This window comes from Schistocerca gregaria, chromosome X (genome assembly GCF_023897955.1).
Source record: "Schistocerca gregaria isolate iqSchGreg1 chromosome X, iqSchGreg1.2, whole genome shotgun sequence".
Taxonomy (NCBI): domain Eukaryota; kingdom Metazoa; phylum Arthropoda; class Insecta; order Orthoptera; family Acrididae; genus Schistocerca; species Schistocerca gregaria.
Window position 1 is genome coordinate 308244882 of NC_064931.1, and position 25317 is coordinate 308270198.

At 43.5% G+C, this 25317-nt stretch overlaps 1 protein-coding gene across 1 annotated transcript in view; it reads left to right on the forward strand.

The window, feature by feature from the left end:
* Positions 1-25317, forward strand: part of LOC126297513 (liprin-alpha-1-like) — a gene marked incomplete at its 3' end in the record, with an annotated part of 961648 nt that overhangs the window by 802345 nt on the left and 133986 nt on the right. Inside the window, 1 exon segment of the mRNA XM_049988399.1 lies at positions 17744-17845. Within this exon segment, the coding sequence (XP_049844356.1) occupies positions 17744-17845 (102 nt within the window).

Here is a 25317-nt window from a genome sequence, read left to right on the forward strand (position 1 = left end):
TTTCGAACACATTGGGTGATGCACAGATGGGAAATGATAGGAGTGTCCTGAAGGAGACACTTGAAACCAATCGTACCTACACGTATCTAATTGATATTCTTGCATGGCACCGGCGACTTAACGACGCTGCAGCGTAACGATTCGCGGCCGTCCTATTAGTTACGTTAAAGTGACCGTTCTCCTGATCTTAGAGTGACCATTTGAGGGATAAAACTGATTCCTATTTTTTACGTTACAGGAGCCTCTTCCACGAAAGGCACCCTCACGGGTTTTGGGACGATGGAATTGGCTTTAGACAGAATTTGTCACCTCGGCTTCACCATTCTGATAGTCAGGGGAAACACTGTTGTCTGTGCGCTGTTGATAAATTTGATACGAGATGAGTAAATGCCCCTCTGAATTTACACCAAAAACTTGCTCGAAGCAGTTGATCGTCATGGGAAACGCAGATATGGAGGCGAGTAAGACGAGAGTGACGGACAAGGTGTGCTGTGGCTATTGTGTGTGTACCGTGTGTGGTGCGGCGGTGTGATAATGAAGGAGGAGAGCACGGCCGGCGGTGGCGGTGGAGGCGGAGGCGGAGGTGGAGGCGGCGACGTGCTGGCGCTGCTGCAGGCCGTCTGCAACAACCCGAGCGCGCTGCGGCAGCTCGCGCAGAAGAACGGACAGCTTGTGCGCGCCTGCCCCTGCGTGCTCCACCTCGCCCTGCTGCAGGTACATTCAGTATCACTTCTTTCTCAATGCATACCACTTTCTTCACCCCATCTTTTACGTCTGCAGCTTATGCAGACCAGGACATACTATTCTGCCGATACCGCGCGTCTGGTCGACTCGTGACGACGTCAAAAATAGTGGACATAAAACAGGTATCGAAATCCAATATCCATAAAATACCCGCAATTATAGTTATTGTGGTGACTTCGTCACAACCACAGTCACCTCCTAACCTACAGTAGTCGTCGGGCTGAACCGCCTTGCTAACACAACTTCCATTCCAAAAAATTATACAGGGGAAAAATACATGTAGTCATTGTCTTCTTCTATCAGTGCTTGCACTCGTTTGACTTCACATGCCACAACATAATTACGTCACGGGTCAAAGGCTACGTCCGGTATCGGTAGGTTTTAACCACCTACCTTAAGGCACACTGCAATTGAGGAACTACACTGGTGTACAAAACTTAAGGACGAAAGTAACTTTCGCGCGAAGTGTCACAGCAAACATGAAAAAGGACCGTACATAAAAAGAACTGCTGCAGCATACCACAAAAGAAAACCGAAAGAAATACGCAATGCAATGAACAGAAATGATACCATAAATTTTAGCTGGCTTCACAGCTACAAATATTACATGCAGTGCTCGTGATTAAAGCATCCGCTACAGTTGTACAGTAATTTATTGAGTGAAGTCTTTACACAAAGATTTCATTTTTGTGGAAAGACCGTCAGTCAGTAAATTACTATATAACTCTAGCGGGCTTTTTAATCGTGAGCAATGACACGTTTATTCAGATAAAATAATTACACTGAAGTCACCGCCATTTATGATGCTCCCCTCGACAGGGCGTGAGATCACAACGGCCCGCAATGCACGCTCTGGAATGTGCTTCCATGATGGTCACGAGGTTGGTAAGAAATTCTCATGGCAGGACGTTGCAGTCCTCCACCAGTGCCGTTGCCGACTTCTGCAATGTCTTTGGTGTATGTGGATGTGCTCCAGTACGTCTACCCGACGCAATCCTACACGTGTTCAGTAGGATTTAAGTCGGGGGAACGAGTAGGCCAATCCATTCGCCGAATACCCTCTCGTTCCGAGAGCTGTTCCTTCTGCGCTGTTCGATGCAGCCGCGGATTTTCGTCCATAAAAATGAAGTTGGTGCCTAATGCGCCCCTGAAAAGGCGCACATGGGCAAGAAGTACAGTGTTATAATCACGTTGAGCTTTGAGTGCACCGTGTTTAAGGATTTGGAGGACAGTGCGCCATTTCAACATTATGCCTGCCCACGCTATAACACCTGCACCACCAAAACGATCTTGTTCGAAACTTTTCCTGGGTACATTACGTGTTCCCGCATCTCGCCTTTTGCGGGCACGTTCAGAACTGCTGTTCAGGATAAATCTGCTCTCATCCGAGAAGTCCTTATGCTCCTGGCACAATCGATGTGGAGTTGTCAGTGGAAACCAAAGTATTGGTCGAGGGGCAATGAGACCACCCCCACGCAGTCACGGTGCCACTGCGGAGGGTGAGATTGTGGGCCTTGCAGCCCTGTTAAATTTAGTTGCAATTGCACCCTCAGTTTGGCGTGGGTCCCTTCCTTCCTGTTGCAAAATGTAAACTTCCCCGTGGGAAGTCATCCAAATGTTGTTTCCCAGCCATATTGTATTGAAGACCACCACCACCACCACAGTGCGCCGTAACTGCTCGCCGATTGACACACACTTCTTTTCCCATTCTTTCAACTACCTCGTGTCCGCCCCTAGTAGCTGAGTGGTCAGCGCGACGGAATGTCATACCTAACGGCCCGGGTTACATTCCCTGTTGGATCGGAAATTTTCTCCGCTCATGGACTGGGTGTTGTGTTGTTCTTATCATCATCATCTCATCCCCATCGACACGCAAGTCTCCGAAGTGGCGTCAACTCGAAAGACTTGCATCAGGCGAACGGTCTACGCGACGGGAGGCCCTAGCCACACGGCATTTCCAACTACCTCGTGTTGTCGGGCCAGCCCCTTTTGGCGCTGTAGTCGCGCTGACCTCATGCCATGGATGTTACGTCCAGCTTTCTATGCAGGAGTGGAAGATCTCTAGCAACGTACTCCCGCACATTCACTCATTTCCACTGAGTTGGTAATATGTTACGTTACTTTAACTGTCTCGTCCAGCCGCGCGTAGTGGCCGCGCGGTTTAGGGCGTAATGTTACGGACTACGCGGCCCCTCCCACCGGAGGTTCTAGTCCTCCCTCGGGCACGTGTGTGTATGTGTGTGTGTGTGTGTGTGTGTGTGTGTGTGTGTGTGTGTGTGTGTGTGTGTTTCTTAGCATAAGTTAGTTTAAGTATTGTGTAAGTCTAGGGACCGATGACCTAAGCAGTTTGGTCCCTTAGGAATTTACACAAATTTGAACATTTGTCTCGTACTTAAGTTTTGCAGAGCAGTGTAGTCCTCTCTGTTCACTGTTTAGAACAGCTTCTGAGAATACGAGGATCTTCAATAAATAATGCCCCAAATTTTTTACACCCTTCAAAACACGCATGAATATAGGAAAACCTCGTTTCAGGTACTTCAAATTTGATGATTTTCGAAGTTTAGAATGGTTCCGACAGATGGCAGAGTAGTAGTGAACCACCAAAATGGCTTTTACGCAAGACATTCGTTACAAGCAATGCTCTGTCACCCGTTCTTGGTGGTGGGAAAAGAAACCGTCGTGAACTCTCATAAACATTAGCGTGCAGTGCATTGTAATGTTGCAATTCATAGGAGCGCTGGTGGACGAAGGGTAAAGAGAGCTAAAACGTCAGCAAGTGCACTGTTCCGGACGTGGTGCATCGTGTGTATGTCATTATTCGTACAGACCGGAACATCCGAACTCGACAGTTAGCTCTGCAGCTATTGATGAGCATTGAAAGTGCGTGTGCAATGAAGGAGACTCTCGGATATTCCAAAGTGTGGTCAGGACAGGTTCCAACAGACGACAAGATTATTATTATTATTATTAATTATTATTATTATTATTATTATTATTAATATTATTATTATTAATATTAATATTATTTACGCCATTTCATCTGAGCTGTTCGAGCAGTGTGAGTCAAAGGATAGGCCTTTTCTGCCATGGATCGTTACGGGTGACGAAACCTGGTGTATCACTTTGAGCAAAAAAAAAAAAAAAAAAAGAAGAGGCAGTCACTGGAGTCGCACCACCAGCAGTCACCAAGAAAGTAAGTAATTCAGTGCGTCTCCCTGTACTGCAAGTCATGACGAGAGTGTCGAGGTAGTGATGGTGTCGTTATCGAGGATGTGTTGCCAATAGGGTCAACCATTAATTCAAGTGGCATATGTGAAGACCATGAGCAAAGTCCAAAACCATTTTCGACTTGTTCCGTCTGTGAAGAAGCGAAAATGAATCTTGCTCCAGAGCGACATTACGTGCCTACAAAGAAGCATCAAAGCCCGGGAACACGCCGTCAAATTGGATTGGAGGTCATTACTTCTTGTATCGCAGGCTTGGCGTCGTCGGACATCTATCTGTTTGGGCCACTTAAAGTTTCTCTACGTGAGGCGCAGTTTGAAGATGATGAAAGCGTAATTCATGCAGTGAAAACGTGGCTACGAGCGCAGGACAAAAACTGTAACCAGCAGGGAATACATGATTTTAAACAACGCTGTCTTAAGGACATAGAACGTGATGGAGACTATGTAGAAAAATACTGCATGTAAAACAAATTTTGATTGATATCTTCACCAAATTATAACCCTTAAGAATAAATACGTTGAGAAAAAAGTATGGGCCATTACTTATGGAACTATCCTCGTATAAGTTCTCTAGAGGGATGCAGTATCTTCTCCAGCATAGATACCACTCACTGGTGTTGTCAGGTCGTGAAGTAACGAAATGGTCACCAGCGCATTTTAAATACGCATCAGCTTCCACACGATGGCCTGCGGACAAAGCTGTTTCCGTAATGGTGTCCACTCTTTACCCCCTCCCGGCCACTTTCCATTGGGTTATCTTCGTCACTTACATCGTCCATCACCCTGCTGTAGTGAATGAAGAACTGAGAAGTTTTCTCGAGAACTCTTGTCGAATATTCGTATGCTTCGTTCTAAAAAACAGACGCCCCTTTTCACGTTGTGGATCGGGTCTTGTCTCCGGCGCTAGATGCCAGAACAAGAGGTTTGTCTGTTCATGGATGTGTGTTCGTTTCAGTTTGTTTCTAGCTGCCTCCTCCTACAGGCATTTGGACAATGCCTTTCACGTTTTTTGTGTGCGTGTGCGTGCGCGGGGGGAGGGGGCGTCGAGTAGTCGAATAGTTCCATTAAGACTGCATGGGAAAGACTGCATACCACAGCAAACATGAAAAACCAAAGTGCGTGTTTTTATGCAGAACGCAAAATTGAATGAAAAAAATTAACTTCAGGAAATTATGTACCCTTGCTTAATTTACATAAAACGATTTTTCCCTGGAGCCCAGCAGATGACATGAAATCTCATATTGTGATACTTTAAACGAACGTTGCCGACTGCGCAGCTTAAACATACGGTGCCTCCAAACACCGAGGCTGTACTCTGAAACATTCTTGGTTGTCGGGAGCTCAACAGACTAGCGGCTGTTGTCATTCTGATCCCGATGCAATAGCCTGAGTATTTTCATCCGTATTGCACTTCAATCAGTAAGGCCTAAAATTACAATCTAACATTCGTGGCTGGTTCAGACACCTTTACATACTACTGCTTATTCTCTTTACTCGCTCTTCACCAGCTCCAGCCATAATAACGGCCGGTGAAGCGTCTGTAGGGGTTGTAAGAGGAATTGCAGTGTTACTACAGGGATTATAGTTCATACAAAATAAAAACCATTGGGGGAATGAAATATTTAACACCAAAGTTTGCCGTCCGGAGTGGCCGAGCAGTTCTAGGCGCTACAGTCTGGAACCGCGCAACCGTTACGGTCGCAGGTTCGAATCCTGCCCCGGGCGTGGATGTGTGTGATGTCCTTAGGTTAGTTAGGTTTAAGTAGTTCTAAGTTCTAGGGGACTGATGACCATAGATATAAAGTCCCATAGTGCTCAGAGCCATTTGAACCATTTTGACGTTGCAGACGCGTGACGCGGTAAAGTTGCGCCCACACGATGCCTTCTTTCTTCTCAACTTTTTGCTTGCATGCGCATAAATTTCCAACAGCGCAACTACGCATGCACATTTGTGTATGCGCAATGTCGTGGAAATGGAGGCCGTGCGTAATACTTATTGCTTTTGCTTATAACCTCCCTTAAATATTTCTCTATTTCAGGAATAATCAATGAAATGCTTTGTTTTGAAATGTGAAATAAATAGATCAAACTGGTATTTATGTCGTGAGTTACTAGCTAACGAAATTTTACTGCTAGCGTTATAGCTGCAGTTTCACAAGCAGGAAATCCATAATCTCGCTGTGACTTGTTCATAAAATTTGCAAACAAAACGTCGTCCTCACTTGATATTTCTCGTACTTCTATTATTTGATACTTCTTTACCTACACTCGCAGTTGAATTTTCCTTTTTGTGTTGCCTTTTCATCACAATAAACGCAGCACAAATTCCCAGGCGAAGAAGGTTATCCATAGTAGACTGCTTTCAGAATGAGGAAAATCCATACATGTGTTTTTCCACAAATTTTCTTGCATGCCCTTTTATTCCAATGAGGCTGCGATTGCGTACGAGGAAAGAGGCATCGTGTAGACATACCTTATGCGAAGTAAGTGGACGGAGCTGAGACGAATGGAAAATCGTTCTAGTGACGTTATGGGCCGCAAACTGAGAAATCAACTGACGCAAGCGACCTTCACAAAGGGGGATGGTTATGATCCGCCACCTGGGAAAACGAGCATCTTGTAAACGGTTTACTGTTCGCGTGCTACTGTTGTGCGCGTCTATGGAAAGTGGTTGAAGGACGTCGAAACCTCATGTAGACGACAAGGTGTTCGACGTCCATGCCTCATAAGAGAACGTGGAGGTCGGAGGCTTGCCCATGCTGTAAAGTAGACGTGTGGCAGATTCAGCGACAGAGTACAATACTGGTGCATACTGAAGTGTTTTGGAGCACACCTTTCAGTGCACATTGTTGAACGTGGAGCTCCGCAGCACACAATCCCTGTGTGTTCTCTTGTTGATTCAACGACATCATCAGTTACGATTGCAGTGGGGAAGGGGTCGTCGATAATGGGCAGTGGATAAGTGAAACGTGTTGCCTCGTCGGGTAAATTACGGTTCTTGTTACACCAGCTCGATGGTCATGTCTGGATACACCGCCATCCAGGAGAACGGCTGACCGAAAAAAATGCACCAGTGGGAACGGTATTATGAAGATATATTATGTGGGGATCATTCACCTGGGCTTCCTTGAGACATGGGATAGGCACCATGACAGCTGTGGACTAACTGAACGCTTTTGCGGACCGCTTATATTGATTAATGCTTGATGTCTTCTAGCTATGGCACCTTCCATCAGAATGACTGTCCGTGTCACAAGGCCAGAATCGTGATACGGTGATCTGAGGAGGATTAAAGCTGTTGTCAACCTGCAGTTTGGTATGAACGCTAAAGTGTTTTAGTAGACATGGTCCCGTTGCATCTTTCGATAGTTTTAGATGGATCCACAGCGTAACGTGGATTTGGAATTACTGCGCGACGCGGATTTTTTCACATGGACAAATCATTGCCGGAGGCGAAGAGCGACAAAAAAATTCTAGGATGGACCAAGGAATGAACCGACCTCTTTATCTTTGTTGCTTGACAGTTAACATCTAAGCTTACCGAACCACGTTATGTATATTAATAAATACAAATAAAATAAACTATTTTGATTGTAAAACAATTTAGCTTCCCGTCCACGCGCTCTTAGAAGTCGAAATAACCCCTCGTTCAGGAAGAAGTAAATTCATGCCGTGGTTCACATATGTGTAAGTGGGTTCGACGGCTGGCACTCTATAGCCAATCAAGTAATCTTTTTCGCAAATGTAGCAAACCGCACACGCGGCCAACACAATCATATCAGGTATAAAGAGAAATCAAACACGTGCAGAAGTACTTAACAAATATTTAACGTAACCAACAGTGTCACAGGTGTCTCGAAAAGCTCTAAATTCTCACCGGGTTATAGGACAAAGTTACGATACGAGATCTGCATCTGTAGGACAACGTTTCTAATTCTCGTCAGATCATCTTGATTTATTTTCTATAATTTCTTTAAATTAGTGGGCTGGTGCCATTGAAAAGACCACGGATGATTTCCTGTTTTATTACTTTTTGTTCTGTCTGTAATGGTTTAGCCGTTGGTGGGTCGTAAACGCTATTAATCTTCCCAACTCTCTTCCCCACCATAAATGATCACACGTATTATGAAAAGACTACATTTTAATAAAGAGTACCCTTGCAAATTACAAACAGTTCTTAAAAATTGCACGTAATTGTTAAGTTTGGGAAAGTTAAGGCGTTAATAAACGCAACATAAATTCTGTCGAGTTGGAATGACATTTAGATGGTAATTTCTTGCGGCTCAGTGACTCCGTGCAAGTCTTTCGAATGGGCTCCACTTCGGCCACATACCACAGTTATACAACCCGGGAAAGGGGATCTACAGTTCTTCGTGTAATCGAAACCACGTGCCGTTCCTGGTAAATCTCCACACCAATCAGCGGTGAACATTGAATTAAAACGTAGATCGAAAAATCCGATCGAGATTCGATCCCGTGGCCTTTCGGTTTCAGGCGTACACTTTACTGCTCGAGCACCAGGAAATTTGGAAATTTGTGATAAGTTCCTATGGGACTTAACTGCTGAGGTCATCGGTCCCTCGGTTGACACACGACATATTGTAACTGAAACCAAACTTACGCTAAGGATAACACACACCCATGCCCGAGGGAGGATTCGAGCCGCCAACTGGGGGAGCCGCGCGACCCGTGGCAAGGAGCCTTAGACTATGCGGCTACCCTTCTCGCGCTGGACCACCAGGCCCCAAAACATTGAGGTGACTACAGCATGGTGGATGTTATACCTTGATTGCTAAATCCGTAATGATACATACGAAAATCAGTCGCACACCACTTTGAAAAGCCGGCCGCAGTGGCCGAGCGGCTCTAGGCGCTTCAGTCTGGAACCGCGCGACCTCTACGATCGCAGGTTCGAATCCTGCCTCTGGTATGGATGTGTGTGATGTCCTTAGGTTAGTTAGGTTTAAGTAGTTCTAAGTCTAGGGGACTGATTACCTCAGATATTAAGCCCCATAGTGCTGAGAACCATTTTTGAACCACTTTGAAAAGTATCTAGCTTGAGCGACGTGTTTTTGATGCAAGCAGACCCGTCCCTTCTACTTGCTGTTTCGCAGAGTTCTGTTGGGCTCTTTCTTTTCTACGGTTATGATTGCTGTCTCTTCGACGCAGGTATCAGTAGTCAAATTCCACCTCAACCTTTCCCTGGTTTTGTTCGGATAAAGTATATCTGCCTTTAATATGCAGCTAGTGATATTCTGCTAAAGCTCATTATTCTGAAGTTTGTTCGGGCCCCATTCAGCGAAAACGCTTTATGCTCCAGTCTTAATGATTTACTTTGCTCTCGACATATCAGGTTGAAAAATGCGGATGAGGTGGTTGTGATGGTGGTGCTCACAGTCGATTCGTTCCAGTTTGTTTTATCTGGTAAGCAGTGCTTCGTGTTTAGACACGGAAGACCCACTTCTACGACGAAGAACAACTTACGTAGCGGTAAGATCATCTCGTAGTCATGTTTACAGGTCCTGTAAGCAGTGTATTGGGGAAGGAAATGAAAAAACATAAAATAAGGTTATCCCTCAAATAGACGAGTTTGTTTGTGTTTCCTTTTATGTAAGTGAGGATGTTTGCGGATGTATCATGCTATGCGTATTTTCGATAGTATTAGAGAACGGAATGATGATGTTATTGTCAACGCTGAATGGTTTGAACCTTTATTCACCAAGGCTTGAACTGAATGAAGCAACGAATAAAAACGCAGTGTGGTGGCATCTGCGTAACTGGGAGGCGGGTTTTCATCGACCACCAATTATTAATAGAGTCGTTTTGTGTTGCCAGATCAAAGCAGTGCTGCACGTCACAGGCTATTGATCGCAGTCCCCTGAGCGCGCTACACATAAGAGTCCACGTGTTAGTCATCCGAAGAAACTGTACTCACGTTGTTATTGACTCGCTTCAGCTACTGGTGTGGCGTGCCATTGGCCGTGTGTGATATAATCAGCACGCCACGCTTAATGTGTGCCGGTTCATCGCGTGCGCGTACACGGCCTTCTGCCTTGCCGCGTTACCTCCCGCTAGACAAAGGTACCGCCTCCAATCTAAAGATGCATGTCCACCTTCCCAGCCATCTGTTGCACTACATGTAAGCTCAACAATTGTGTTTTCGAAGGCTAGGCGTCTGATGTCAGAATCAGATATATACCCAACTTTGAAGGCGGGTCGCCATGTCCTCTCTCACAATCTCTCGTAGCATAATGTAAGAAAGCAACTTTTACGCATTTCACTAATACTGCGCCCCATGTCTACTTCCGTTCCACAAGCTAAGTGACATTTTCGCGAGAGGTACAGTAACTAGTCCCTTAAGCTGCCAATGATATTGGAGAGCTACGGTCGCAGGTTCGAATCCTGCCTCGGGCATGGATGTGTGTGATGTCCTTAGGTTAGTTAGGTTTAAGTAGTTCTAAGTTCTAGCAGACTAATGACCACAGCAGTTGAGTCCCATAGTGCTCAGAGCCATTTTAACCATTTTTTATATTGGAGAAAGTAAACAACAAATAAAAAGTGTAGAATTGTTTTGTAGTATGACATCAGGTATAAATCGGTGTTTAAAGCTATTGGATTATATCGCACGCATACATTTGTATAACCACGTTTTTATTTCCAAATGACAGTGCGATAACAGTATGTTGCCCCAAGCCGCTTTGCTTCAGTCTGAATGATGTACGTATTGTGTAACGTTGACTACGAAATTTTTCTTAATAGTGAGACTGGTTTAACACGGAAACACGCCTTTACAATACAGTATCGAGGCCATCATCTGTAATTTCTTTGCAGCTAGGTTTTTATGTTTTCTTTAAATGCATTGGAAGAAGGATGACATTCACAGCTGTAAAAGAACATGTCGTGGTTATTATTTGACGGTGGAATTTCTATTGTATTGAGCTTTCCTGACTGTCTGAAATTTTGTGGCCGACAGGAATTCGAGCCTGCTCACTCTCCTTTCGCCGGCACTGCTTTCACCGACTGTGCGAGTCAGGCGTGGCTCGAAGCTTCTTTCTCCAATAGAGACTGGATTAGTCTCTAACATTGAGGTGCACTTAGTTATGTCGAGTATCTAGTTCACAGTGCTGATCTTCCAGGAAGTCTATTTGCTACTCTCCACTGCTTTCATTTTTAGGGATACCATAGGGTAAAGGTAGTTCAGTGCGTACTACAAGAACCTGTATTTTTCAAGTACCGAAGCAACTGTCAGTGTAGGTGGGTTGTGCAGTTGCATGATGACTTTTTTCTCCACTTGTTCGTTCGCAATTTTCACATTTCTTCATGATAGCCGCTACAAGACTTGTGTGGTATTCATCCGTTCTTGTTTTATTCGTTGCAAGGTAATCAATATGTGCAGTCCCTTTTGAATCAAACACTGGCCGTAAACTTATTCGCCAAATGAATTAGACCTCGTCTTTTTTCAGACAGAGATTGCACCCACTGCTTTCATTGCGTTCCGTTTCTGACTCTAAGTAGTGAACTGTCGTCTCACGCACAGAAAAAAATCGCTACGCACAGTCAATCTGATTAAAAAATAAAAAAAAGATCAGCACTCATGGAAATTTAATTTATCCTTTGTTTTGTTCAGCTTCAGAAAACGCGTCGCACAGTTTGCTCAAACTATTCCCATAGTTAATTAATCGTCTGGAACGTCCCGGGAATGACTGTGTCAGCTATTTTACACACACTCGTCCAATACCAAATTGTGCAATTGCTCGACATTTTCGTTTGTAATGGCAGTATTGAGATTTTTATTCGCATGTATCGTCTTGGAGAGAAATAAGATGATGATGATGAAATAAGGCAAGTGATGGGATTGAAGGAGCAGTCTTTTCATAAACATTCATCAACTTTGGATGAATTCCTGTTGGCTGTAAACTGTTCCAAAACAAAGAAATGTAGATCCGTACTGCAGTCTACTTTATCAATTCAGCGAAACATAGACTACAGAGTTTCTACATTGAACTTTTAAATTTAATTACTCCTCAGCCGTTGGACATGAAGCATTGCGAAAATGTTCGAACACATCAAGAACAAAATTGTGTACGTATGTACCTTTCCAGGTCGAGAACTTTTACCTTGCCGTTGTATTAAGGACGTAAATCTGCTGCGTAGCGGAGTTTAGGTTGTTCATAGGGCAACCTTTCCTAATGAATAGTGCATAAACGTTTGAATTTGAACGCAACGGGGTTCTCAGTAGTATTCCGTTATTGAAATCGTACGATGTTTTGTTAGGCTGTCTGTTCAGAACGGAAAACAGTAACTTTTACAAAAGTCCTCGTTTGTTGCTGCTTTTATCAACCTTAAAATTTGAGGAAGTATCGTATTAACTGAATAGTACTCTCGCTCGTGTTACGTTTTGATGAAGGTGGCAGAGAAATGCTGTTGAAATCTGCTTTGGGCCCTTCAAATAGCGTCATATTTTATTAACTTACCTATCTGAGAAGTGTTCTGCAAATAATTTTCTCAGAAACGGTATGATAATTGGAAAAATATTTATAAAGTCCGTTTCTGTGCGGTAAGACGAACATTAGCTTCTACAGATTTTGGCCCTCAATTTTCAATGTTAGCCCTGGAATAATAAAAAGTACGTACGTATAGACTCGAAGACAGAGGCAATCTCTTATGACTTTTACGTGGTTCATTAGTGAACTTGGTCCGAGACTACAAAGATACGACTTCAGCATTGTGAGAACAGCGTTGGTCATTCATATCATTCATGAGGTAAAGAGTATAGGAAATACAAATGTATTTATTAACAATACTACTAACAAACCAACGATTACACAATTTCATTAACTTCACAACGTAGTCACTATGACTACCGAAGCGTTCGCCGTTCGCCGTACGTAGATACGAGGTGAAGTATTCCACTCGCTTGCCGTGCAGTCGCTTTGTTATTCAAGTAGTTTACAATATGCAGAAAATCCTCATCGGCCACAAAGTGTGTCGTAGCAAGGCATTCCTTAACGACTGCGAATACCCGAATGTCAAGTTGTTGATTGTACCTAAGATAAGCAAATGCGTCCCATCGGTATTAAGCGTAATTGTAGACTCGACAGATTGCCTTTACGGCGTTTCTTCATAATAATCAGAAAGTAGTACAGTAAGCATCAGAACTTAAATCAGGAAGCAGACGTCATCAGATTTTTGGGTGAGTAAGTTGTTTTTGTGACGATTGAATGTGATGCCATTGAACAAATATTGCCTTTTTCGTGGTATTAGGGACAATATGCGTAATGTAATGTAGCATAGTGGAAGACAGGCTGTGTGGGTTGCGGCTGGCGGTGTGCGTGCGGGCTGTGACGCGCTGCAGGCGGTGTTCCGTGCCAACGAGCGAGCTCGCGTGTTCGCCACTGGCCGCTCGTCGCTGTGATTCAATACTGCCGCTACAGCGTCGTTATGCTGTCCTTCCACAGGCCTCTCCCATGTCTAAATAAATAATCGTTTTTGAGATTCTTAAAACAACAATTTCTCAGCGTCAGTCACGTTTACTTTCAGATGTTTATTTTCAGGACGCATTTCGGCAACATGTTGCCATCATCCAGTGTCTGTTAGTTACACGTCAATCATTAATTACCAACACGTGTCTGATGGCGAAAGGATTTAATGCTCAATGTTCCATTGAATTTGTGTTCAGAATATTATTGCTCGGGCCCAGAAAGGTTAATGTATTTTAATGTGCACCATTACGCATGTTGTATATTTAATTAATCCCAGTGCTACCATGATATACTTGTTTTCCTTATCTGCGGTCTGGAACCGCGCAACCGCTACGGTCGCAGGTTCGAATCCTGCCTCGGGCATAAATGTGTGTGCTGTCCTTAGGTTGGTTAGGTTTAATTAGTTCTAAGTTCTAGGGGACTGATGACCTCAGATGTTAAGTCCCATAGTGCTCAGAGCCATTTGAACCATCACTTCGTACTTTTTCCTACAGCTCTGTACGTGCCACGTTTCCTCAGCTACTTAAGATAATACACACACTGAGAAAACAGGCATTTTTTGTACAAGAACTTTTATATCACGCCACATGTTGCACAGTGTGGTTACCATCGAATAATTGGTAAACATTCTCTATACCGCTTGAGCCTCCTACCGCACAAGGTAAGTGAATCACGTAAATTCTGTGTGAACTTTCTCGTATTACTCTTATTTAGCGAAGTACTTCACTTTTTAATAATTCGCCATTTTCTCCCATTGTGGTGCCAATCTTCGAAATTTCGATCGAAGGTACCTACAATCTTTCTCTGTAATGATGCGATTACGTGGCGCTATGCGACGTCACCCTCGGGGACGACGATGCTTCAAACAGCGAGGTGTGGATACATGTGAAAAAAAGGCCACATCTTAGACGTTTCTCACCCCAATTCCCATCCAACGCCATCGGACGTGCCACACAATGGAAAGATCGTCACGCCTCTCCTTATCCACGTCTCACCTGTTTTGTTGACTCCTCTGCGACCACGTAAGTACCGCGACGCCCAGCGTTGAAATCGCAGTGTTTTCTTATGGGTGGCCTAAGAAAACATTTTGGGCACTCTGCTGCTTAGAATCGCCACGAAAATGCCTCGGGGTGTGTCATAAATGGCGTGTATGGAACCAGCCCTTCCCTTGGTCCGTTCATTTTCACACATTTCGCAGTCGAAAATGACAGCTGTCATTGCGATGTGCAACAGGACGATGTTCTTTACAAGCTTTAACATTGCTGAAACCCCCGGACAATTGAACCCTTCGCTAAGGTCATCATAGGGCTGCAACATCAGTGAACTTCATTTAGGCCCTTTCGAGTGCAACGTGACCGCAATTTTTGCTCTGGTATTGAAAGGGGGAGAGGGCGACCACAAGGGACCTTTCAATTCCATTCGACGAAATCTGAACGTCATCCGAAACCGCAAAGGGTGTTTATGCTTTTTGAGCCCTCCTTATTGGCGTCCTCCCGTGATGTGTGCATGGGAGGATGCAACGTTGAATAAGATGACAAGGGGACCGTCTAAGGCTCCCCAGTTTAGCAGCAACCTCGGCGCCACCCGTACATTTTTGCTGGGCATTTTACAAATTTATCTGTGCAGAGACAACCATCCACCGATTCCTACCTTTCGGCGGGGTAGGCAATCCTCTTGATACCGTTAGGAATTTGCATACAGCTAGCATGCACTAGTGTCTTAAGGGTTGGTTGTCCTACTAACTGGTAGGCACTGGTGGATGAGAGAATCTGTGCAGACTTTCGTTGTCTCCAACAGAGGTGCACAGGTGATACCGTGTGTGTTCGCGAACTGAGGTCTTAGAGGAACACTTCGCCGTTTACTCACGCAAATGTCACTGTCACTCCCCTCTCCCGTTCACATGCCACAGGAATCTGTGGAAAAATGAAGGCGTAAAAAGAATAAACACCTTTCTCAGTTTCGGATCATGTTCACATTTCACCGAATGGTTTTGAACGGTCCCCAGTAATTACCCCTATATAAAAGATCAAAAACTGCGGTAACATTACACTCCACAGAGGAGAGGGACGTTCAGTGGGGTGGCAACCCCATAATATCCTTTGAATCGTCTCGGGGTGTCAGCAGTGCCCAAGGGCGTCAAGAACGTGGCACTGTTGCACAATGTACTGCCAACTGCTGTATTCGACTGTGAAGTATGTGAAGAAGAACGTCCTACGGAAGTAGCTTTTAATTCACGTGATTTATGACACCTCCTGATGCATTTTCGTGTAGATTCTGAGCAGCAGTGTGTCCAGAATGTTTTCCTCGCCCATCCGTAAGAAACCCTCGTGATTTCAACACTGGGCGTCTCCGAGCCCCAGGGTGATGTCGCAGAGCGGTCCGTTTATGTACCATTACGGAACAAGATTATAGGCACCAAATTTAGAACTTTTGCGTCGCAATAAGAGTAAATGAATTTTTCGTAAGATCACCCTTTAATTTTGTAAGTGTTGGGTAGTTTCCTAGAAGAGATAGGAACTGCAAAACGGCGGCGTTTAACTGCTTGAAAGAAGTGTGTTAAAGAGAAAATGGTCTTGGTAATCTGTAACTTAATGCAGCGGGGCTTTTCTGTGTGTTGTTGTGCTAGGTTCTTTCATCGTGAAATTGCTGTTAAAGAAAGTGGTGACTAGAGTCTCGCGTAAAAGTATCATCATAAACATGTGTTAATTGTCTCTGAAATTCATAAGCTACTAAAACACTGTAGGTTGACGTGCAAATGAAAATAGTGATAGTATTTCGATTAACAGCCATAAAATTATTCAGTTTTTGACTCAATGTGTTCGTGCTCTTCTTGATTTGGGTTTTACATGACCTTTCCAAATAGTTACTGGTGAGTGCCGCAATGCTTCCTATTAAAAGGCGTTGGCTTACACCTTCTCCTGCGCAGTTATATTTTTAAATAAGGTGATCAATGTTTGTCGACGGAAACAAGAATTTTAGTGTTCATCGGAACACCTCTCTCCAGTCATACATGTTAGTTTGTATTTGAACGTCACTTTACATTTCGGGTTGTTTTGAACAGAGCAGCGGCAAGACGTACAGAGTTTAGAAGACTCTAAGAGTGTCGAAACACGTAACCACCAAAGAGTGCCGATTCAATGTAGCTACTCAGGTTAGGGACTGTAAACACTCCAAGTCTTTCCGAGATAGAACAAGATATTGTACGTGGGTGGCATTCTGTTTCATACCTTTAGTTGGTGCTGGGTACATATCGGTTTGATTTTATTTGTATTCTCATTATGTTATGTTAAATTAAGATTTGCTACAAAGAATTTTTGTATTAATTTAAGCAGTAACAGATTCTAATCCACTGCCATTTGTGTGGTAAACATCTTACAGCAGAGATTCAAGAGGTCAGGTCGTGAAGAAATAGCAATAAATATATAAATAGATAAAATGTTGAGCACAAGAGTTTATCAGTTAAGCTAGACGTTTGAACCACAATAACAGAGGAAATATGTAAGCTGCTCATTAAGTTAAATGTCGCACATCTGGGTATAAAAAATATTTATCAAGGACACAAAGGGATTACAGTCATTGACTGCGAGTGGGGATTGATTTTTAAATCAATGGGGAAAGATGAAACTTTGTGCCGGATCGGGATTCGAACCCAGATCCCCTGCTCAGTAGGCAGTTCAGCTAATTACTAAGCCATCCGGACACAGTGACAGCAAACCCCAGCACGCCTCACGTGAAACCCAAATTCTCGGCTTATCCACACACTACTAATGTAGTGCCGCTCGCCCATTATCCCCATCACTCGCGGCATTTCACTCGTTCCCTCAAGAATTTGAGTCTGGTGTGCATCCGCACTGAAGAGATCATTGGCCGTCATCGATTTAATTATATATATGTGGTGTCTGTTCTTTCGAAGATGTCCGAAAGAACAGACATCACATAAATATTTGCCAAGGAAATTGTTGGCTGACGCAGTGATGTCGTAAAATATGAAGTAATGCAGTTGTTGGAGTAAGTTATTTGTCTGATTTGTGTCCAATGATCTGGCATCTTCTCTTCTCACAGACGGGTAAGTACCTGGCTCCATTGGCGCGAATTATTTGCTGGAGCTTTTTTTTGTCTGCTGAATATTAATACATGGTACACTGAGTAAAATTAATGTCGTAATCTAGAGAAGATGTCTCTACCTTCGAAAGCTTCTGAATCAATTCTCGGCGTATATTTCGATTCGCAGTCTTGTTAGCTAGCATAATTATGATTTTCTATGGGTTAAACTATTTATTTCTTTTACAGGAGTTCGCCACCCTTACTAAAGAGCTGAACCAAGCTAGAGAGCATCTCTTGGAACGCGATGAAGAAATAGCTGAGCTAAAAGCCGAGCGCAACAACACACGGGTAAGTAAACTCTCACGTATTTCAACACAGTTGGTAATTACGCGCCTGACAATGCGCTAGAGACTAATTATTAAAGCTCTCATCACAAAAACCACGATGGTGAACCTTATTGATAGAATCTTATCGCAACCTAGTTTCACCCAATGTCTGTAGTTTCTTGATCAGGTCGTGCGTACCCTGTCCATGCCCTCTTCTACCTCTGTGTACTCACTTTTTTGTATCCAGCACGTTCTTTTCCCTAAATTTAGTTTTTCCTGGAGGATTATACGATCTCATAAGTCTAATTCCAAACGTCATAATACAACATTCATTCGATTACTCCCATATTTTTACTGCTCAGGTTTTTAGGATACCTATCCGTACACCTGTAAAATAATCATATTTTAAATTCACGCATTCATCATTCTTGTAAATTACACGTTTATTAAAGATGGTTTTTCCTAACGTAACGAAGTGGCTCACTAAAGGCAGTCTGTAGATTTGTCTTTGTCCCTCCATTTTGGTTTAAATTTTCCATAGACAATTCCGATGAATTCCGAAATGATTCCTTGCACAAAGCAAAGACTTGCTTAAGTTCAACCAATTTCTCTATTTCTAAAGATGTCGCTGTAATAGAGACATATGTCTTCAATTTTCTGAACCCGACGTTGGTTTTAATGGCCTATTTTTTTCCAGCCTGATTGTGGATTAAGGAAATTTTCAACGCTCCTCCTGCAGATGCCTGTCTGATTCCGCATCCCAGCGTTTCACTTAAAATGCAATATACGATTCACAGGTTCATAATGTACACAACTCTCCTCAAACTGTCTCGTCTGCTAAGAAAGCCTCGCCATTGTTGTGAGAGTTTGTGTTTGCCGCGCTACGGCTCGAAGATGGAGCCTTTTGTTGTTCCAGAAGCCAAAAACTGTAGATTGTGGGTGTACGCGGATGTAAGAAATGGTAGAGAATGTTGCGTATTCCAGAGAGGTGGTATCTTTGTATTTTTTCCTGGATTCTGATTTGTAGTAAGACATCTTAAAAACGAAGTTAACGTGAGCATCGTGCTGGTTTGCTGAAAGGAATTCAGGAGGAGCATTCACTATCTTAAATTTAGGGTCACATCTCGCTTTTTTCCACAGTGCCGAACTCGCTTCATAGCTTTTTGGCAGTTAAGTATTCACTTTCTAAAGTGGCCGGTGTTTTGATAGGAAACCGTACAAGTATCCTGAATGTCTTATCTCCAAGTGAGATCTTGCAGTTAACAAATTCCTGTAGTGAATACGTGTCGTAATTATCAGGTATTTGCATTTGACATGTACTAAAATCCACCCACATTTCATACGCTTTAGTTTACTGTGACTGGTAGCAAACTGTCGAGGGAAGCTCTGATGGTGTAAATATGTGTCTAGTCAGGCGACAGTTTAGTTAAAGACTCCTGCTTCAGTTTTTTCTTCCTAGATTCAGCACTGTGACACATGACCCCTCTCTTAACGTTCAGTTTACTGCTATAGACTTTAGCAATTTGCTAACAGCAGCTTCGAAAACGTTTTGGTGTTAGCCGTTGTGGCTATATGTGTGTAAAGGATGATGCGATCATTGCTGACACCACTTGTAAGGGGTGTGGATTGGGAGTGTGAGTGAGTGGTTCCCTGGCGGTGGCGGAGAGTAGGTGCTGAAGATATAGGCAGCCAGTGGTGAACGATAATTTATTGACTTCCGTGTCCGATAGGCGTAGATGTCTGTAGGAGGCTACAGGTAGGCCGTGGCGGCAGGCTAGAATGAGCAGAGGTCAGCGCTTCCGGCAGAAGGGCACAGCAGCGACCCTGCGATCGGACGGAGCCAGTACTCCATCCAGTCGAGTCGTGGACCGGTGATTGGAGGGCTGTGTCTGCTGCTGATGAGCCTCAGAGGCTGGGAGGTCGACCCACGGTCCATCCGACCGAAGTTGTTATGGGCTGATTCTTCTGTCTTGTATCAACAGAGTGGTTTCCATGTGTTAAAAGTTACAACCGCGGTAACCCCCAAATACCTAAGGCTAATGCAGTGCTCCAATCGCCCACGTTTCCACACAATGTGAAACGATCTATTGGCTTCCGTGATCACTAAGCCTATGTGAACACTCGTATACCTTCGTAGCATTTGGTCCCAACAGTGTTTTTTGCTATATACTTACAGATCATGAAGCTCTGTTGTCAGTAGTATTTACGTCATTTCAGAGTCATTGCACTGAACTGCTGAAGTCAGGTCGATAATATAAATGAATCTTACGCTGTGATGAGATTTTGGCTGGTCGTTTGTGTAAATGTTAGACGGGGCGGGACACTACTGTGGAAGTGATGCCTCCAACTACTGTTCGTAGCATCGAACTTGGTTCTGCAGGATAGAATGAAACTACTTTAGAGCCGGCAGCTGTGGCCGAGCGGTTCTAGGCCCTTTAGTCTGGAATCGAGCTGCTGCTACGGTTGCAGGTTCCAATCCTGCCTCGAGCATGGACGTGTGTGATCTCCTTAGGTTAGTTAGGTTTAAGTCGCTCTAAGTCTAGGGGACTGATTACCTCAGATGTTAAGTCCGATAGTGCTTACAGCCATTTTATAATCTTTTGCAGTGTTGTATAGCTTCAGCCTCACCATTTTGTGGTGCACTTTGTCATAAGCTGCCATAAGATCCCACTTCTCGAAACCACTTTCTCTGCGCCGGGTGAGATAGAGCAGCTGTATGTGCCATTTCTTACAAATCTAAAGTCTACTTGTTCGATCGTAGGATGTAACGAAGTAACGATACCGGCCTGTAGCTTGTCCATGAATCATTGCCTGCTAGCTGAAGGGAAGTCATTAAACACTTTATCCACACCTTGGTCGTTTGTCTTCTCGGCATACAGTTATTAATTTCAGAGTGATATGAACTACTAGGTCGCTTGTTTTTGTGTTCATTTGCTTATTTCTACTTCTTTAACGTGACCCCAGTTATTCTATTGTACAAAAACCTTCAAACAGTAGCGTCTTGGAAGAAGTTAGGGTACTCAGAGGCTTTCTGAAGCCTTCACGCTTTCTCGTTGCTTTTGGATTCGTCTTCCGTCTGTTAGTAGTACGTCTTCCTGCACCATCTCCTTGCAAAGGTATTCAATGTCGAACAGAACAATATACTCAAGTTAGAGAACTGATTTATCTGGATCTGTAAATCTTGCTTGCTGTCTCCATAAAGAAACCGTAATAAGGCATACAAGTACCAATATGTAGCACAGTATGCTCCCAGTACGTAGTGAACCTTACCCATTCAGATTCTTGAAAGTTGTCTACCGAAGGGAGTAGACATAGCGTTCATTTATGCAAATACAGTGTGTCCCGGGAGGAATGGTAAGTATTCAGGTATATGACAGGAACAATCATTCGAAGCAAAAAAGTGTAGTAAACTTGAGCTCTAAAATGCATACAGTAAGAGCTAGGACTACTGCATACAGTAAGAGCTAGGAGTACTGCTTCATCTTCGCTACCGTGAAACATCTCTTCTGTTGAACATGTGCTCATTGCTCTTGAGAATACATTTTAGAGCACATATTTACTAACTTTCTTGCTTCGAATGATCGTTTATGTCGTATCCCTTAATACTGACCGTTCATCCTGGGACACCCGGTGCATGAAATACAGTGAGGCTTTGTTTTTTTGTGTGATACTAGGATATGGTTGGTTGGTTGTTTGGGGAAGGAGACCAGACAGCGAGGTCATCGGTCTCATCGGATTAGGGAGGGCGGGGAAGGAAGTCGGCCGTGTCCTTTCAAAGGAACCATCGCGGCATTTGCCTGGAGTGATTTAGGGAAATCACAGAAAACCTAAATCAGGATGGCCGGACGCGGGATTGAACCGTCGTCCTCCCGAATGCGAGTCCAGTGTGCTAGCCACTAGAATATGGTTGCTGATGATTTGCGTGTATCGTTGAGTAACTCCTTCGCCACCAAGAATTAAGTAGGATTGTAATTCGACAGGAACGGCGCTTAGAGAGTGGTGGTTGTTTGGCCTGAAGTATCAACAGCACCTAGTTAATCTCCGCTCACTGCAGGGCAACTTGGGCATTTCCATAAAAGCATTAATATCCCCAGATATTGCTGTGACTGTTAAAGGCTCCAACCAGCTTGGTTGTAAAAATTATCCGTAATTTGGTGGTTTGCGCACTGTAAAGGTCTTCACGTAATCAAAAGTATCTATTTTAAAGACAACTGTAGCAGGACTGACAAATTGAGCAATGCCATGTTGTTCCTAACACGACAAACGTTCCTTGTGATGTCGGCCTCCGCTGACGGTTGTTTAGATGAGTTTCTTGAACAAAGACCTCGCACACTTTTCCATTCAACTGTTATGCAACAGTCCCCATTTTCAAGAGACACTTCTTCGATGTTTATGAACAAAACCCTTAATATGGTGTTTAAGAGGGCCATTTGGAATTTGGTATTTGATTATTCGACTGCTATGTGCACCTTTTATTCTTACGGATCACTCAGACTTGTTCGATAGTTTATGCTATAGCTGCACACAAGGTGATATCATACACCCTGCCTTCATACCACGCTACACTCTCTCCAGTTAAACGAATGTGTTGAAAGCAAAAAACTCGCAGCCCGACGTCCCTACAGCAGGTTGCAAACGCGCACTGTTTTTCAGAATGCATAAATTATTGCAGAAATATTGTTGGACTCGTTTTTTAATGTCAGCTAGACGAAATTAATTGCTTTGAGATGACTGGATCGATGACGATGACGACGAAGACGACTACTACGACGACGATGATTATGTTGACGACGACGACGACGACGATGATTATGTTGACGACGACGACGACGATGATTATGTTGACGACGACGACGACGATGATTACGTTGACGGCGACGGCGACGGCGACGATGATTACGTTGACGACGACGACGATGATTATGTTGACGACGACGACAATGATTATGTTTACGACGACGACGATGATTGTTGACGACGACGACGATGATTGTTGACGACGACGACTATGAGTATATTGACGATGAGGACGATGATTATGTTGACGACGACGACGATGATGATGATTATGTTGATGACAACGACGATGATGATGATTATGTTGACGACGACGACGACGATGATGATGATGATTATGATTATGTTGACGACGACGATTATGATGATGATGGTAGTGACAGTGACAATGTAATGGTATGAAATTATTTCATTGATAGCTGATCTGGAATGGGGAACAAGTGATGTAATGAATATGTCTTGACTAATGAAAAGTTGGGCCAGACCGGGACTCAAACCCGAATTTTCTGCTTCTCACTAGCAGTCCCCTTAATCAATATATCATTTAAGCAAGCCTCAAACTTTTATTGTTACTGATGTTTCCTCTCAGTGCTTCCCGAACATTACTACCAGAGGTTGTCCCCCTGCCTTTTGGATATGTATAAGTTACATTAAATTCTCAGCCCGTTGCAGGTTCAGCGTATCCATTTCAGTCTATGTAGAACAATAATAATTAATGAGACGAAGAAATGTGCTGAACTGTTTGTAAGTTCACATGTGGGTACACTGAAACAACGATCGCATGTGCACAGTTGGGTACCAACCAAAAACTGAGATTTCTGTTCTTTCTTCACAACTTTATTCCTATAAGCCGTAGTTCAGAAACCCTATTTTGAAATGTATTACTCAAGAAAATTCTTGAGACAACTATTTTCCGTAAAGTATTATGTATGCGTTCGCTTCTGGTGTAAAGACCTTCATGAGACTATCAAAATAAATAAATTGTGACGTGTTTATTTTCCTGGTACACATACATGCTGCCGTGGTGAGAACAGATACCGACGCAAGGAACAGCCCGGTCAAGTGGTTAATGAAATAAATAAAATTTAGAACACCGGTATTTGAAGCTCATCGCAGGACGATTCTACTGCCGTCAACGTGCATTTCGTGTAATGACCACGAAGACAAGAGAAATTAGGGCTCGTACGGAAGCATACAGTCAGTCGTTTTTCCATTGCTCAGTCTGCGAGTGGAACAGGAAAGGAAATTACTAGTTTTGGTACAAGGTACCCTCCACCACGCATCAGACAGTGGCTTGCTGAGTTTTTTGTATCTGTAGATCTAGAAAGACTCGCTGTATTATAACAAAAAAGGTGCGCTGATGAAATGAACATGCAAAATGATGAAGTCTTGTGATGAAACCAGATCACATTGGATACCAAGAATTAGAGCAAGGTATCAGATATACAAAGAACCGAGAGACAGTAGGAAGTGTTGGTTTTAATAGCGAAATAATAAAATACGCTTCAGTAGAACTTACAACAAAGTTTGTTAAATTTCTGAATCTGTGATGGATAAGGAAGAAATTACCAAAAGAATGGAAGATGTCGCTTATATAACCAATGTTCAAGAAGGGCAACTCATAAAATTTCGAAAATTATACCGGGATATCGTTCCTGAACTCGACGTATAAGTCACATGCTAGAATAATAACTGAGAGCCTGAAATGCATAACGGATTGCATTCTGTCCGGAGGCCAAAATTGAATCGGAAAAGAAAAAAAAGTTTTACCGACAATGCCTTTATGAAAAAAGAAGTAATACAGAACCAAGGAATACACATCCTTTTCATAGATTATATAGAGGCCTTCGATAAAGTAAACAGACAATTGTTACGGGAGATATTAAGAAGACGCATGCCGTTACACGTCGTATAGATAGTTTAGAAAATAAAAATAATATAATCGACACCACTCTTTAATATATACGATGGTTGGAACCTTAATAGTGGCAACTATTTAGTTACAGCTCGTACAGAATAGATACGTGTTTCAAAGTTTTACTGACCTTCAAAGTAGTCACCAGCACTGTGTATAACCCGCTGCCAGCGATGTGGAAGTCGTAGGATACTCCTAGCAGTGCCAGTTGTGTTGACAGTTCGAGCGGCGCGGTCTATTGCCCGACGGATTTGTAGTAGTTCTGAAGCCACTGTCGTGAAGTGTTTCCTTTAGTTAAGTCAGGGGAGTACAGTAGGTGGTACAGCACTTAGCAGCCCCATCAGTCAAACAAATCAGTAACACCTTGCACTGTACAGCCCCATCAGTCAAACAAATCAGTAACAGCTTGCACTGTACGTGCTTGAGCATTGTCCTGCAAAATAATGATCAGGTCCTGCAGAAACTGTCATTACTTCTGTCTCTAAGCTGGTCGTAGGTTGTGTTCCAAAAATGAACGGCTTAGAGACAGAAGTGATGACACTTTCTGCAGGACCTGACCATCATTTTGCAGGATAATGCTCAAGCACGTACAGTGCAAGCTGTTACTGATTTGTTTGACAGGTGGAGGTGCTAAGTGCTATACCACCTACTGCACTCTCCTGACTTAAGCTCCAGTAAGTTCAACTCGATTTCTAAACTGAAGGAAACGCTTCACGGCATTCGCCTCAGAACTGCTACAAATTCGTCAGGCAATAGACCGCGTCGCTTGAACTGTCAACACA